The sequence below is a fragment of the Lipomyces oligophaga genome (genome assembly GCF_038497815.1).
Source record: "Lipomyces oligophaga strain CBS 7107 unplaced genomic scaffold V1516scaffold_6, whole genome shotgun sequence".
NCBI lineage: Eukaryota > Fungi > Ascomycota > Lipomycetes > Lipomycetales > Lipomycetaceae > Lipomyces > [Lipomyces] oligophaga.
In genome coordinates this window covers 102843-115464 of record NW_027117790.1, presented here as the reverse complement: position 1 = coordinate 115464, position 12622 = coordinate 102843, and the positions used below count along the sequence as shown (strand labels likewise).

The following is a 12622-nucleotide window of genomic DNA, read 5'->3' as shown; positions in this document are numbered from 1 at the left end:
GAGATGTTCCGATCATGTACAGTTGCAATTGGAGCTGGCGTTAATATGATTAGTATTACTGGTTATTGTTCCGATCTAATGATTCATACAGGATGTTTATCGATTTATATCAAGGTGCGTTCTGTCAGACAAAAACTCTAAAATCAGCAGTGATGCTACGGTAAAAGGTCAGAAAACAGTTTCAACTTTGTTTCCTCAGAACAAGCTAGAGTTTCCAATGCGCCTATAACCATGATGGATACTTGCGCTTTGTTGTCATATAGCTGTCATTATATTTACTTACAGCTTGGATTTCCATCTGCATATATTGAATAATGAAGTTCAATGGTTTGATTGGTTGTGTTCAGCTAGGCATGTACCGTCAAGTCGAGCATCTGTTCTCATTTCTGGGATTGTTCTATGTCATTTATCCATGGAATATTTATCATTGGCTTGAGGATACATTTATATCATAAACATCATGAGTTTTAGTATTGATTGACTCTGGAAGCCTAGTCTGGTCTCGAAGATACTGAAAGTACTGGCTGCAATTATGTTGACTAAAAATCTGAGCTGATTTCTCCCATTTCGCCAATTTACTGACTTCTCATAATAGATAATGTTACACTTGACTTAAACAGGATAAGGTAATTATTATACAAGCATATCGTACAACGAATTACAAAGACGGTTTCTGGGTCTCATAGTCATCGTCTTCTTCAGGAAAATGGCTATCTGGATCAGAATCAGATTCATGGACTAAAGGACTCTGAGGTTCTTCCTCAATCAAAGGATCTCCGGCATCGTCATTATTCGTATCACTATCATGTCCAGATAAATCAGATTGCAATGACTCGATCGTGATACCTGCTTCAGATAAAGCAACTTCCAGCTCCTTTTGAAATTCTTCCTTCTGTTCTGAAGAATCATCAGCGTCATCATCTTGAAACTGATTTTGATATTCTTCTTCGTCGTCTACTTCGTCTTCATCCTCATCACTATGAAGGTCGGAGTCGCTGTGTTCTTCCAAATCGTCGTACCCCTCCTGCTGAGATTCATGTGAATCTTCTTCTGCATCCGTGTATTCATCGGAATACCTATTTACCCGACGAGTAGAATTCAATAATGACTTAGGCCGAGTGGAGCTTGTAGTAGACCATTTAGAAGCAGGATATTTAGATTGATGGTCCTCATTCGAACTATGCTGAGATTCATCAGAATCTGAAGTATAATGCTCTTCCGGGGCCGGTTCGATGTCATCGCTCGAGAGTTCAATAATTTCATTTTCTACTTGTTCGGATTCAGACACTGATTCAGACACTGATTCAGACTGTGACGTTTCAAAACCCTCCTCACTCTCAGATTTTTCGTCTGTTGGTGGAGTTTGCATCTCCTGATCCAACGATCTACTGTCTGACTCTGACTGTGAACCCTCATATCCTCCTTCCGAAACTTCGGCTTCTTCATCATTCACATCATGATGCGCAAATGCTGTATTATACATTGGATGACTTTTGCCTGTAAATCGGGACTGTGCAGTATATACTTCATTTTCATCAGCACTCTCCGCTAGATCAAGACTGTCTTCAATAAGGGAAGCAGATTGCAAGTCGTTTTGCTCCGAATATTCTTCATCAGTTCGATCTTGCTTGTTATCTTGATATATAGATTTTTCAGCTTCTTCATCGTAATCTTCGCTATATTCCTCTTCGTAACTCTCATAGACATTTTCAGCTACTTCTTCTTCGATATTTCCAGAAAACTGATCATTGATAATATGGTCTGGTTCTTCAGCAGGAGCGTAATCGGTTATTGTCACATTGGCAGTCGAAAATTGACCATCTCCATTTTCTGAAATCACTCGGTGATTGTTCGCAGATTCTGCTTCCGATACGGTTCTTCCAAGATCCAAAAGAGCATATTCAGGTTGCTTTGGTAATTCGGGAGGTAACTCGAATGGTATTCGAGAGGAAGTCATCAGGTCAGGATCAATAGGAAGTGTGCCAGAAAATAATTCTTGTGATCGCGAATCTGCAGGCGTAGAAAATGTATTAGATAGAGCTGGATCAGAGTAGGTAACAAGAATATTAGATAAATCAGGAACGACGGCTTGAATGTTTGCCGGAGTCATGGCAAGGGCGGCATTGAGTCCCGAAGGTTCTTCAAACTGGTTAGATTTGCTGGGTGAATCATTTTGCTTGTGAGATTGATTTGCTAGCTCCCTTGTAGAATGATCGATTGATTCGATTGGCGGTGAAAAACTGTTATTCTCTTCTTCCTGATTCACTTGACTAAATGGAATAAAAGCAGTAGATTCAGATGGATCAAAGTCCAAAATTCTTTGTCGTTTCAAGCGGTCCAAATTTTGCATTTTCTCCAGATGCTCTAATTGTTCTTCTTCACGCTTAAGCTTCTCACCATTCAAAATGGTTTCCAAAACATTGAAAGCAACCGAATTAATTGAATCTGGTTGGTTTATTTCGAATTTTTTTCGTTCCATTCGAGTCTCGCGTTTGATCCATAAGCTGAATTCCTCTTCGCTTCTTTCGTTTTCATCCAAAGCACGCTTAGCCTTTGTTTTGATGCTCTTAATCCAAGATTTAAAAGGTTCTTCAGATTCATCTTCATTGCATGGCCGCGACGGTGTAGAAATATTCAGAGTAGAGCGTAGTCTACTTGATTTGCCTGGCCTGGTCACATAGGGAGTCAACGCAAAGGGGCTGTCACTCCGCGACCGAGTTCCTGACCGACTAAATAACAGAGGAGAAGATAATTCCGGGTTTAAACGATGTAAATGTCCACTGTTGAGCATAAATGGAGATCCCTCATGATGATTTTGTGACCGTGTCGGTGTTTGATCACTAATATAGTCTGACGACAGACTACGGATTATCCCTGTCATTCTAACGAGCTCGCGGCTCCCGAAAGATCATATACAGTGAAATGATATTCAACGAAACACAAAAAAATAAGCACCAAGGAAATTACAATATATAAGGCGATATGCTGTACAGTTCCAAGTTATCACAAATAAAAAGCGACATCATATGTTACCAGAATGATATGGCTGCGGCGTATATATTCTCAGCAAATCCAAGGCTCTGAAAATATGATTATGTAATCATAGAGCTATTTCGAATTATTTCTATCCTAATGGATAATTCGGTAAATTAAGTCCACAGTATGTTTGAAATGACTTTGATATTATTATTTAATTTCTTAGGTAAATGCTAGTTTTACGGCGTGTTATGGGAAAACTCTAATATTCTAGCCTTCTTTCCCGACATGCAGTCTTAACTCCCGTCCTTGCACTCCACTGGGCAAATCATACAAACAAAATTTGATCGATTTACTCATCACTATCTGTATTTACTGCTGAGACTCAGTATAACTCTACTTTATATTATTTCAGATTTTTGGAAATGTCTTTTGCTCGGTCATTTTATGGTGTTGCGCGTGTGAGTGCTATTAAATTCATATATCAGTTAGTTATTACTAATCGCCTTCAGGCACAAGCACTCATGGCCACGGTATCTGCTCGCAATGGATTCAGTAGAAAAGCCTTCTTGCCGAATTCTATCCGTTTGTTGCAGCTTCAGCAGGCCAGATATCTTTCTGATGAGGCTCGGTCGGCTATTGACAGCGCTGTGCAGTCCTGTCCGGTGGTCTTGTTTATGAAGGGCACTCCAGAATTTCCTCAATGTGGATTTTCTCGCGCTAGCATTCAAATTCTTGGTCTTGAAGGTGTCGATCCTGATAAATTTGCCGCGTTTAATGTTCTCGAGGACGATGAGCTCCGCTCCGGGATTAAAGAATACAGCGACTGGCCTACAATTCCCCAGCTTTACGTCAATGGCGAATTTGTCGGAGGTTGCGATATCTTGATCTCAATGCACAGATCCGGTGAGCTCACGGAACTATTAGATAAGGCTAATGCCCTTGTTAAAGATGAAGTAGACAACTTTACAACCAAATGAATTACACTACTTTATTTCTGTACATAAAATAATAATATAACTTTTTTCTTTGAATTTCGTGCAGATAATCACCAGAAATCGTCTTCCCAATCTTCAGACCTATTCTGGTTGCTATTTTTGTTTAAATTCTCCTCAGAAAATAAATCTTCGTAAGCATGTTCTCGCTCATATTTCTCCCGCTTTCTAGCTTCTGCCTCTAGTTTTTCCTTTCTCAGAGCCTCTTGCTGCTGTTTTCTCTGCAGCCTGGCGCGTTCTTTTTCATATTGTATTTTTTCACCCTGAAGATCAGGAAATGACTCCTTTTTAGTTTTGTTTAAGCGATTAACTATTCCGTTTATTCGGCAAGGTATGTGGACCTTCTTCACTAGCTTGTCCTTCTTAAACCCAACTTGTCCAATGGCCATGCCATTTGTTTTTCGCAAATTAGACCATGGTGTATATATCACAGTTATATTATCCCTTTTATTGCCCTCAATAGAATTTGCTTTGGTAAGCTGAGCACAATCTTCCAATAATCCAGTAGGAAGGTCATCCCATAATTCTCCGGGAACCAATCGTAGATAGACGTGAGCAGATGACAGATTGTCGACATGGAACCTGGATATTAATGCCTATTTATTGTCCCTGCGTAATTCAAACTTACCAAACGTCGGTCTCAAGTCCGTATTTTATAAGATCTTCGTCTGGCTATTCATCAATATATGGCAATATCACTTGGTCTTCCGGCAGGAACTTACTTTCTTCCTTGTGCTTGCCCATATAAAGCTCCACCTCTCGGGGTGTATCTTCACGCTTGGATGTGAAATAATAGACCATACTATTTTTATTCCTCTGAACTTAACTGTCGAGCCTAGATTGTAATTTTGGTTGAAAGCTCGGTTATTCAAGTTAGCTGGGAGATAATTATGTACGAGGGGCAAAAAGATCTCTCTGTGCTGGAACCACTCGATATTTCATATAATCTACCAAATTTTGCGAACTAAAACGACACGAGAATCCAGTTTCATAATGTATTCTCATTTTACTCAGGCTCGTCTTATTAGGGGTATTCACCCTGTACAATTGGTCTGTTCTAGTCGACAGTTTGCCAGCTTGGCGACACTCGAAAAGAACTATTTACCAGGCCAGCAGATCAATGGCTTCACTGTGACTAAAACCAAAACGATTCCAGAACTAGAAATGGTAGCTGTGCATCTGAAACATGACTATTCAGGAGCAGAGCATCTTCATGTAGCGAAAGATGACGACAACAATGTGTTTTCGATTGCATTTAAGACAAATCCGCCTGATGCAACAGGTGTTCCTCATATTTTGGAACATACAACGCTATGTGGATCTGAACGATATAATGTTAGAGATCCTTTTTTTAAGATGCTTAATAGATCCCTGGCTAATTTTATGAACGCCATGACTGGTGCGTTTTCCTCTACCTACGTTACGATGACTTGAAGAGCTAACAAAGTCAGCAAGCGATTATACTTTCTATCCTTTTGCGACTACAAATAAAGTCGATTTCGGGAATCTACGGAATGTGTATCTGGACGCAACTTTACATCCTCTACTCAAGAACTTGGATTTTGCTCAGGAAGGATGGCGAATCGAGCATGCTGATCCGAGGGACGAGACCAGCCCATTCGAGTTCAAGGGAGTGGTCTACAACGAAATGAAGGGACAAATGGTTTGTTTCCTCTGCAGGTTATTTCTTTATACCACATGCTAACATATATCTAGTCTGACACATCGTATCTATTTTATATTAGATTCCAGGAAAGCATATATCCGAGTTTGAATAATAGTGGTGGTGATCCAAGCAATATCACTGATCTGACTTATTCTCAGCTTCAAGAGTTCCATGCGAAAAATTATCATCCTTCAAATGCGAAAGTTTTCACTTATGGTAACTTTCCTCTCGAGGATCATTTGACGGAGCTTGATCATGAGTTTTCTCGATTTGAGCCAAAGAAACCTGATCTTGAAGTCAAGTATCCAATTTCGTTGAGTGACACTATCCGTGTGGTCGAAGAAGGTCCTATCGATCCATTATCTGATCCTTCTCGTCAACATAAAACTAGCATGACGTGGTTTATGGGACCTACTACTGACGTCTACGAAACATTCTGCTTGCGAGTGCTGACTTCACTGTTAACTGATGGACACTCCTCACCTCTCTATCAAGCACTTATTGAATCCGATATCGGAACAGAATTTTCTCCGAATACAGGCCTCGATACCAGCTCCCCTGTAAATATTTTTTCTGTTGGTGTTCAAGGCGTCGCCACCAATAATTTACAACTAGTTGAACAGACTATAAGAACTACTCTTCAGCAAACATTTGATGATGGGCTTGATTTGAATCGAGTCGAAGCCATTTTGCATCAAACAGAATTATCCAGAAAACATAAGGTTGCTAATTTTGGTATGAATTTATTATATGGATTGACATCTGGCTGGTTCAACAAGGTAGATCCCATGGATATGCTTGAATGGAATAATATAATTTCTCGATTTAGAGAAGATCTTAAGAAGCCGAGATTTTTAGAGAATTATATTGAATGCTTTTTGCTTCAAGACAAACCTGTTTTTTGTTTTACAATGTCCCCATCGGCTTCTTACGGTGAAAGCTTAGTTCTGAATGAACAAGAACGATTGGCAAAAAAGCTTTCGGAATATTCAGCTCAAGAAAAAGATGAACTAACTAGTGTTGGACTAGAATTACTGAAAAAGCAAGAAGAGAAAGAAGATTTGTCGTGCTTGCCTACATTACACATTCAAGATATTCCTAGAGAACTGAAGCGAGTTGAATTAGACCATACAACGATTTCTGCACTGCCCGATGCTAAAATTCCCGTTCAATGGAGAATTACACCTACGAATGGTTTGACTTATTTCCGTTCGCTGATCTCTTTGAAGGATTTACCAAAGGACTTACATATTTATTTACCTCTGTTCGCAGAATGTCTCACTAACATGGGTACACACTCCCAAAGCATGGCTGATTTAGAAGACGAAATAAAATTGAAGACCGGAGGTATTTCTACAGGGGTTCAAGTTCGTTCTGATCCCAATGATATTGATGCCTGGAACCTTTCTTTGGGAATCAGCGGATATTCGTTAGATAAAGATGTGTCTGATTTGCTTAGATTAATTCGCATCTTATTAGTCGAAACGAATTTTGAGAATACGGAAAAGCTGCGTCCACTATTACGTCAGATGGCTTCTGGGGCAGCTGATCAAATTGCCAGTAATGGACATGCCTACGCGCGAAATGCAGCAGCGTCCACCTTAACGGCTTCTGGAAGTCTCAGTGAGTCGTTATCTGGAATCGAGCAAGTTCAATTTATTGCAAGGTTAGATGGCTATGATGATGCTTCACTTCTTCTAATTTCGGCAAAGCTTCGCCAAATTTCTGAATTCGTTCTATCTACTTCTGGAATGCAAATTGCTGTAATATGTGGTGAAAATGCAGTTAGGGAGAATGAATTATTACTGACGAGATTTGCAACCGAACTTGCGACTCTGAAAGAAATCACGGCTGGCAATTTGGTTGGCTCAGCTACTGCGAACCAATTTAACTTCACGAGTAACACAGGAAAGACATCAAAAACTTGGTATACAATGCCGTTCCAGGTATCTTACAGTGGTGCATGTGTCCGAGGCGTTCCCTATACAAACAAGGATGGATCTTCGCTGCAAGTTCTCGCGAATATGCTTTCTCACAAATATTTACATTCCGAGATTCGTGAAAAAGGCGGGGCATACGGTGGGGGAGCATCATATAATGGAGCGAGTGGAATTTTTGGATATTACTCGTATCGCGACCCTAATCCAGAAAATACTTTACGAACTATTGATAGAGCTGGAGAATGGGCTATTCAGAATAGCTGGACTACTAGGGACCTCGAAGAAGCAAAGCTTAGCATTTTCCAAGGAATCGATGCACCCCAGAGTGTAGAGAGCGAAGGTATGATTCCATTTTTGAATGGAATCAGCGATGATATGCGTCAAACACGTCGTGAACAATTGCTCTCAGTCGGACTTGACGATATCCGCGGAGTAGCGGAAAAATATCTGACTGGTGGACTCAGGAGCTATCAAGTTGCCGTGCTTGGAGAGGCGCCAGAGTGGGCCAACGAGACTAATGGTTGGACAGTTGTTAACTCTAGCGTTGAAGGCTCCATGGAAGATGCAAAACGCGAAATTCTTTCAGATAGTATGTAAAGCAGGATAAAGATCTCCAAGCTTTGTTTATATGTATATAGTGGAAATAAATCGTGTCGACCAAAGTTTCAACAGTCTATGCTTCTGATAAAAATTTCCTGTTAAGGTGATAACTTCCAGACAATATCACGTGTAGATACTGAGAGCCGATTGTCCTTGCTCGCAGTGGACTACATAAACAAAGAAGATCTGGCAGCAAGTAGCTCAGACAGTCGATTAATATAACAGTAAGCAGCTGCTATTAAGTGGAATTTTCAAATTGACGTCCAACAGCAGCGAAAATGGTCGACATTTCGATCACCCAGCAGAGCTCCTGCTACACGTTTGAACAACTGAACCACAGTACCTACAAGGTTGTTCAGCACGATTCATTTAACGATTTGCCATTTATCTATGTCAAAGTTTACGAGACAGTATTGGTCCTGGTCGATACCGGCAGTGGCCCTAATTACTGCCGAAACCCAACCGTTCAGAGTAAGAACATTCGTCCATTTATCGAGGCACATTTGGCGAAGAACGGCCAGCTAGCTTATTCTGACCCTGAGGGTAAAACTCTCAACAAAAAATGGCTTGTATTTATTACACACTCACATTACGACCATATTGGTGGAATAACGGAATTCACGGATGATTCTGAGATTTATGTCTCTGGAAATGATAAGGACTATGTTCTTCATGATCTCGGCTGCCATTCGCTCTGTTGTGCAATTGGCATGGAAACGCCTAAGTTCGAAGTGACTCACTGGCTTCAACACAATGAACGTTTAAGCTATAATGGGGTTGATCTTGGACTGGAAGCGCTACTGACTCCTGGTCATACCCCAGATGAGATCGCACTGTATGATATCAATGAGCACGTATTGTTCACGGGGGATTCCCTGTATGAAACAATTCCAATTTATATCATCGATACGTCCGATATGGTTGAATACATTAAATCTATGGAATTTTTACTCGAATATATAAAAGCTAAAAATACTGAGCTCACGTCATTAGGAATTCGTGTCACCACAGCTGCTGGTCACGTTACCGATACTGCTGACACGGAGATCCTACTTCAAGAAGCAATTGATTGTTATTGGGACACGCTGAATGGAAAGTCTACATTAACAGAACGCATTTATATGCGAAAGCTTAATGTGGGAATCTACATGAATGCCAAGAGAAACGTCGGCTTTTTATGCATTGATGAGAAACTTGAAGCAGCCATTAAGCATTTCAAGACAAATTGGGAATTACCACCCAAGCCTGATCCTGAGACTGCTCCGTCGTTACCTTCATATGCAGTCCTTACGGACTAACGACTATACTTTATTCGAAAAATTTCGAAGCTTGATAGATATAAATGAATCGAATTATAACTAACTAGAACATCAACCGAAACTCCCCGTCCACCATGATCATAAAATCAATTTCAATGAAAAAGCAAGTGAATTAAATTTGAAGTCATATTATCGGTTAGCTTAGCTTCATTCAGAGGCAATCTCGATCTTCTTCACAGGAGTTTCCTTAATTTTGGGAACCTTCACATGAAGAATCCCATTTTTCAGCGATGCTGCAACGTTTTCAGAGTCCACTGGAGTTGGAAATCTGAATGCGCGAGAAAAGGAGCCGTAAATACGTTCCGAGGCCCAATAAGTACCAGAAGCCTTCTCACTCACTGAAGAAACTGCGCCTTCAGGCTTTGCAGTTACTGCGGTCTCAGATGTCTGGCTGTCCGCAGTTGAATCGACTGGATTCTCAGGTTCTTCCATAGGAGAACTAGAATACTCTTTCGATTGTTCGACGTAACCTTTAACAGACAGTGTCTGGGGATCAACAAATTCGAGGTTAATGTTCTTTTTGTCGACTCCAGGAACTTCTCCCTCAAGGACATATTCACTCTCTGTTTCTTTGACATCAAACGAAGGAGTCTTTGTGCTAGATAGAGTAGAAGCAAATGGAGAGGAAGCTAACTGCTGCGACAAGGGAGCTGAGAAGAACGGATCATCAAACATGCGAAACATGCGTGAAGTAGGATACAACAGTTCCCTGGTAGCTGGGGTGGAAAAGAATCGTGAAAGTGACATGATTAATAGAATTGTCAGTACAGTAATTGAACTTGATTTGATTTGGTTTGAAAATTGTTTAATATGAAGAAAGATGAGAGATAGAGGGAGATATTGAGCCAATTTATATTGCCAGTCTGGTTCACAAACGTCGTCATCGATTATTCTCGTAAAGTCTCGAGATCTGTAGAACTTGCCGAATTAGGAAAATTGTCGTAGGTTGGGACTTCAGATCTAATTCTCCAGCATATTCGCTTACATTCTAGAATTTTCGTGGCTTTTGTAGGTTGGTCCCAATTGTCTCATCAATTTTGTTCAGCTTAGAGGATTTGTTAGATGCACTTTGTTGCAATGGATGCTCTTAAATATATAATCTAGTGATTCAGTCGCATTAAAAGCGATTCTCAAGAATAAAATGTGAAACAACTTCCACTGATGCTGCCAATTTCGAAATATAACTCTTTTCCATATTCATTGAGTTTTGTACTATGATTATGTAACGACTCAATATCGAATTGCAACAATCCAATAGTAGGTTTGTTCAACAAAACCAATTAACAAGTATTTCCTTTGAAACATAAAGCAAATCTCGTTCACACTTTGACGACGATAAGTTGAGGTGTATTTATGTAGAAAAAATCAGATCAAAAATTAAAAATTGCAGCACTCACGATTCCAGCGTGGTCTCCCACCGCAGTACTAAGTGAGCCCATAGTAGCTTAACTGGAGAAAATCTGACGGGGTTCTGTGCTTTCTACTAGGTATGACCGCAACTGAAATGTTAAAACTCATTTATCGTACTATTGTGCACAGAAGCTTTGAGTTGTATATTATATAATAATGCCATGCCAAAATGTAATTTGCTGAGCGAGGCAAGTAATAACGAAATATTCTATTTCATCCAAATGAAGCTTTTTATGTCTTTATGTAACATGCAATGAGAAAATTTGAGAGAACAACCTACTGAATATGAAACTTTCAATTATCCGAATTAGTAAAGAACGTAGAAACCAGAACATCTGGAATAAAATGAAATTTTTGATAAATCATTCGAACAGAAAAATAGTGTAAAAACTTAAAGAGATTTGTACAAATAAATTATGATCATAGCTCAAGAAAATATGGAAATGACATTGAGATAAATAAGATTGGCAAGCTTAAATTAAATAGTGATTTTAATCTCTGTAGAATTAATTCCGACGTTTCGTTCAGAGGAGCAGGACTGATTAGTCCCTAATTTCATATCACTGTTTGTTCTTAGTTGAATGGAAAAATACCAGCATGCAGTTCCTTGTGGCCCAATGGCAAGGCGTCCGCCTACGATTTCAATAGAGCTATCTAATTTATTAGCTGGCTTCATGGATTGTGAGCGGGAGATTCCAGGTTCGATCCCTGGCGGGGAAGGAACTTCTCTGATTGCAAATTCTATTTTTTAATTTTTGATGGCTAATTGCTAATACTTTATTTTGCTCGAGTTGAAGAATATTGTTAGTGCTTGGGCAACAAAAATTATTTTTAAGTAAACTTCTGTTAGAATTAGATCGGCAAAATATATAAAGCTACTATAGCGATTACATATTTTGAGATGATTTCTTTCGAACTTATTTCTTTCGAACTTATCTCAAAGACCAGGCAAGCAAGATTCAATTTAGGTGAACTACTGTTTCTTTAGAACTCCATAAAATGTTATTAACCTGATTTCGCATAACTCTATGACATGGCGATTAAATATCTCTTCAGTTTTCAGTTTTCAAATCTAAAGAAGCGAACTTTATAAAAAATAACAGCTAGGAACTTCCAACCCCCGTAGAACTTCCCAGTAAGCTGTCCTCAGTCAAGCCTTATGGGGCAAACGCACAGACACGTGATATACGGCGATTTAATTGGATCAGAAAAATACCCTCAAAATCTATTACAGTGCGAAGATTTCGATAGGATTTATCGAACTGCTAAAGAAACCAATTTTCAAAGCTGTTCTTGAGAATTCCAAAAATGAAGTATATTTGATCAAGTCTATATCATTGCACAGATATAGGCTATTGTCGGAATAGCAAAATTTGCAATTGTAGAACATTCGTTACAAACATGTTCTAGTAGGAGAGCAGATTTAATGTCGTGCGCGTACATCGAGTGAGTGAGTTGTTCTGTATCGAGATAACGGAAATATGATGATTACAAAATCGAGCTACAACCAAATACAGTGGACGGTTAGAAACAGCAAGGAGTTTCGGAAGGAAACCAACGCGGCAAACTGACAACGGCGTATTTTTATCCAAGAGTGGTGATTAATTTATACAGAAAATAACAACTGCTTAACCAGCTTGTCCCTGCTATGAATTCGACCGACCCTATGACTGATTTTTAGTTCCAAAGAAGTAGCTCAACATGAAGCGGCTATTA

At 39.6% G+C, this 12622-nt stretch overlaps 6 protein-coding genes and 1 non-coding gene across 7 annotated transcripts; 4 read left to right on the top strand and 3 right to left on the bottom strand.

Annotated features, from left to right (window-relative positions):
- Window positions 1–415: 415 nt before the first annotated feature.
- On the bottom strand, window positions 416–3220 carry V1516DRAFT_677931 (uncharacterized protein). Its single transcript, XM_066922676.1, has one exon. The coding sequence runs from the start codon at window positions 2879–2881 to the stop codon at window positions 659–661; it is 2223 nt and encodes a 740-aa protein (XP_066776005.1). The 5' UTR covers window positions 2882–3220; the 3' UTR covers window positions 416–658.
- Window positions 3173–4010, top strand: V1516DRAFT_677928 (thioredoxin-like protein). The gene is made up of 3 exons (XM_066922675.1): window positions 3173–3202; window positions 3251–3437; window positions 3489–4010. Exons 2-3 carry the CDS (start codon window positions 3402–3404, stop codon window positions 3954–3956), a joined length of 504 nt encoding a protein of 167 aa, XP_066776004.1. The 5' UTR covers window positions 3173–3202; window positions 3251–3401; the 3' UTR covers window positions 3957–4010.
- Window positions 3954–4902, bottom strand: V1516DRAFT_677927 (uncharacterized protein). Its single transcript, XM_066922674.1, has 3 exons — window positions 4694–4902; window positions 4600–4639; window positions 3954–4553 (listed from the first exon to the last, which is right to left on the bottom strand). Exons 1-3 carry the CDS (start codon window positions 4770–4772, stop codon window positions 4025–4027), a joined length of 648 nt encoding a protein of 215 aa, XP_066776003.1. The 5' UTR covers window positions 4773–4902; the 3' UTR covers window positions 3954–4024.
- Window positions 4589–8249, top strand: V1516DRAFT_677924 (peptidase M16C associated-domain-containing protein). The gene is made up of 3 exons (XM_066922673.1): window positions 4589–5370; window positions 5423–5634; window positions 5688–8249. Exons 1-3 carry the CDS (start codon window positions 4965–4967, stop codon window positions 8172–8174), a joined length of 3105 nt encoding a protein of 1034 aa, XP_066776002.1. The 5' UTR covers window positions 4589–4964; the 3' UTR covers window positions 8175–8249.
- A 136-nt stretch (window positions 8250–8385) lies between these two features.
- Window positions 8386–9808, top strand: V1516DRAFT_677922 (beta-lactamase-like protein). Its single transcript, XM_066922672.1, has one exon. The coding sequence runs from the start codon at window positions 8456–8458 to the stop codon at window positions 9473–9475; it is 1020 nt and encodes a 339-aa protein (XP_066776001.1). The 5' UTR covers window positions 8386–8455; the 3' UTR covers window positions 9476–9808.
- Window positions 9510–10317, bottom strand: V1516DRAFT_677921 (HSP20-like chaperone). The gene has a single exon (XM_066922671.1). It carries the CDS (start codon window positions 10241–10243, stop codon window positions 9644–9646), a length of 600 nt encoding a protein of 199 aa, XP_066776000.1. The 5' UTR covers window positions 10244–10317; the 3' UTR covers window positions 9510–9643.
- Window positions 10318–11509: 1192 nt separating this feature from the next.
- V1516DRAFT_t61 lies at window positions 11510–11626 on the top strand. The gene has a single exon. It is a non-coding gene; the product is annotated as a tRNA-Arg (tRNA).
- The last annotated feature ends 996 nt before the right edge of the window (window positions 11627–12622 follow it).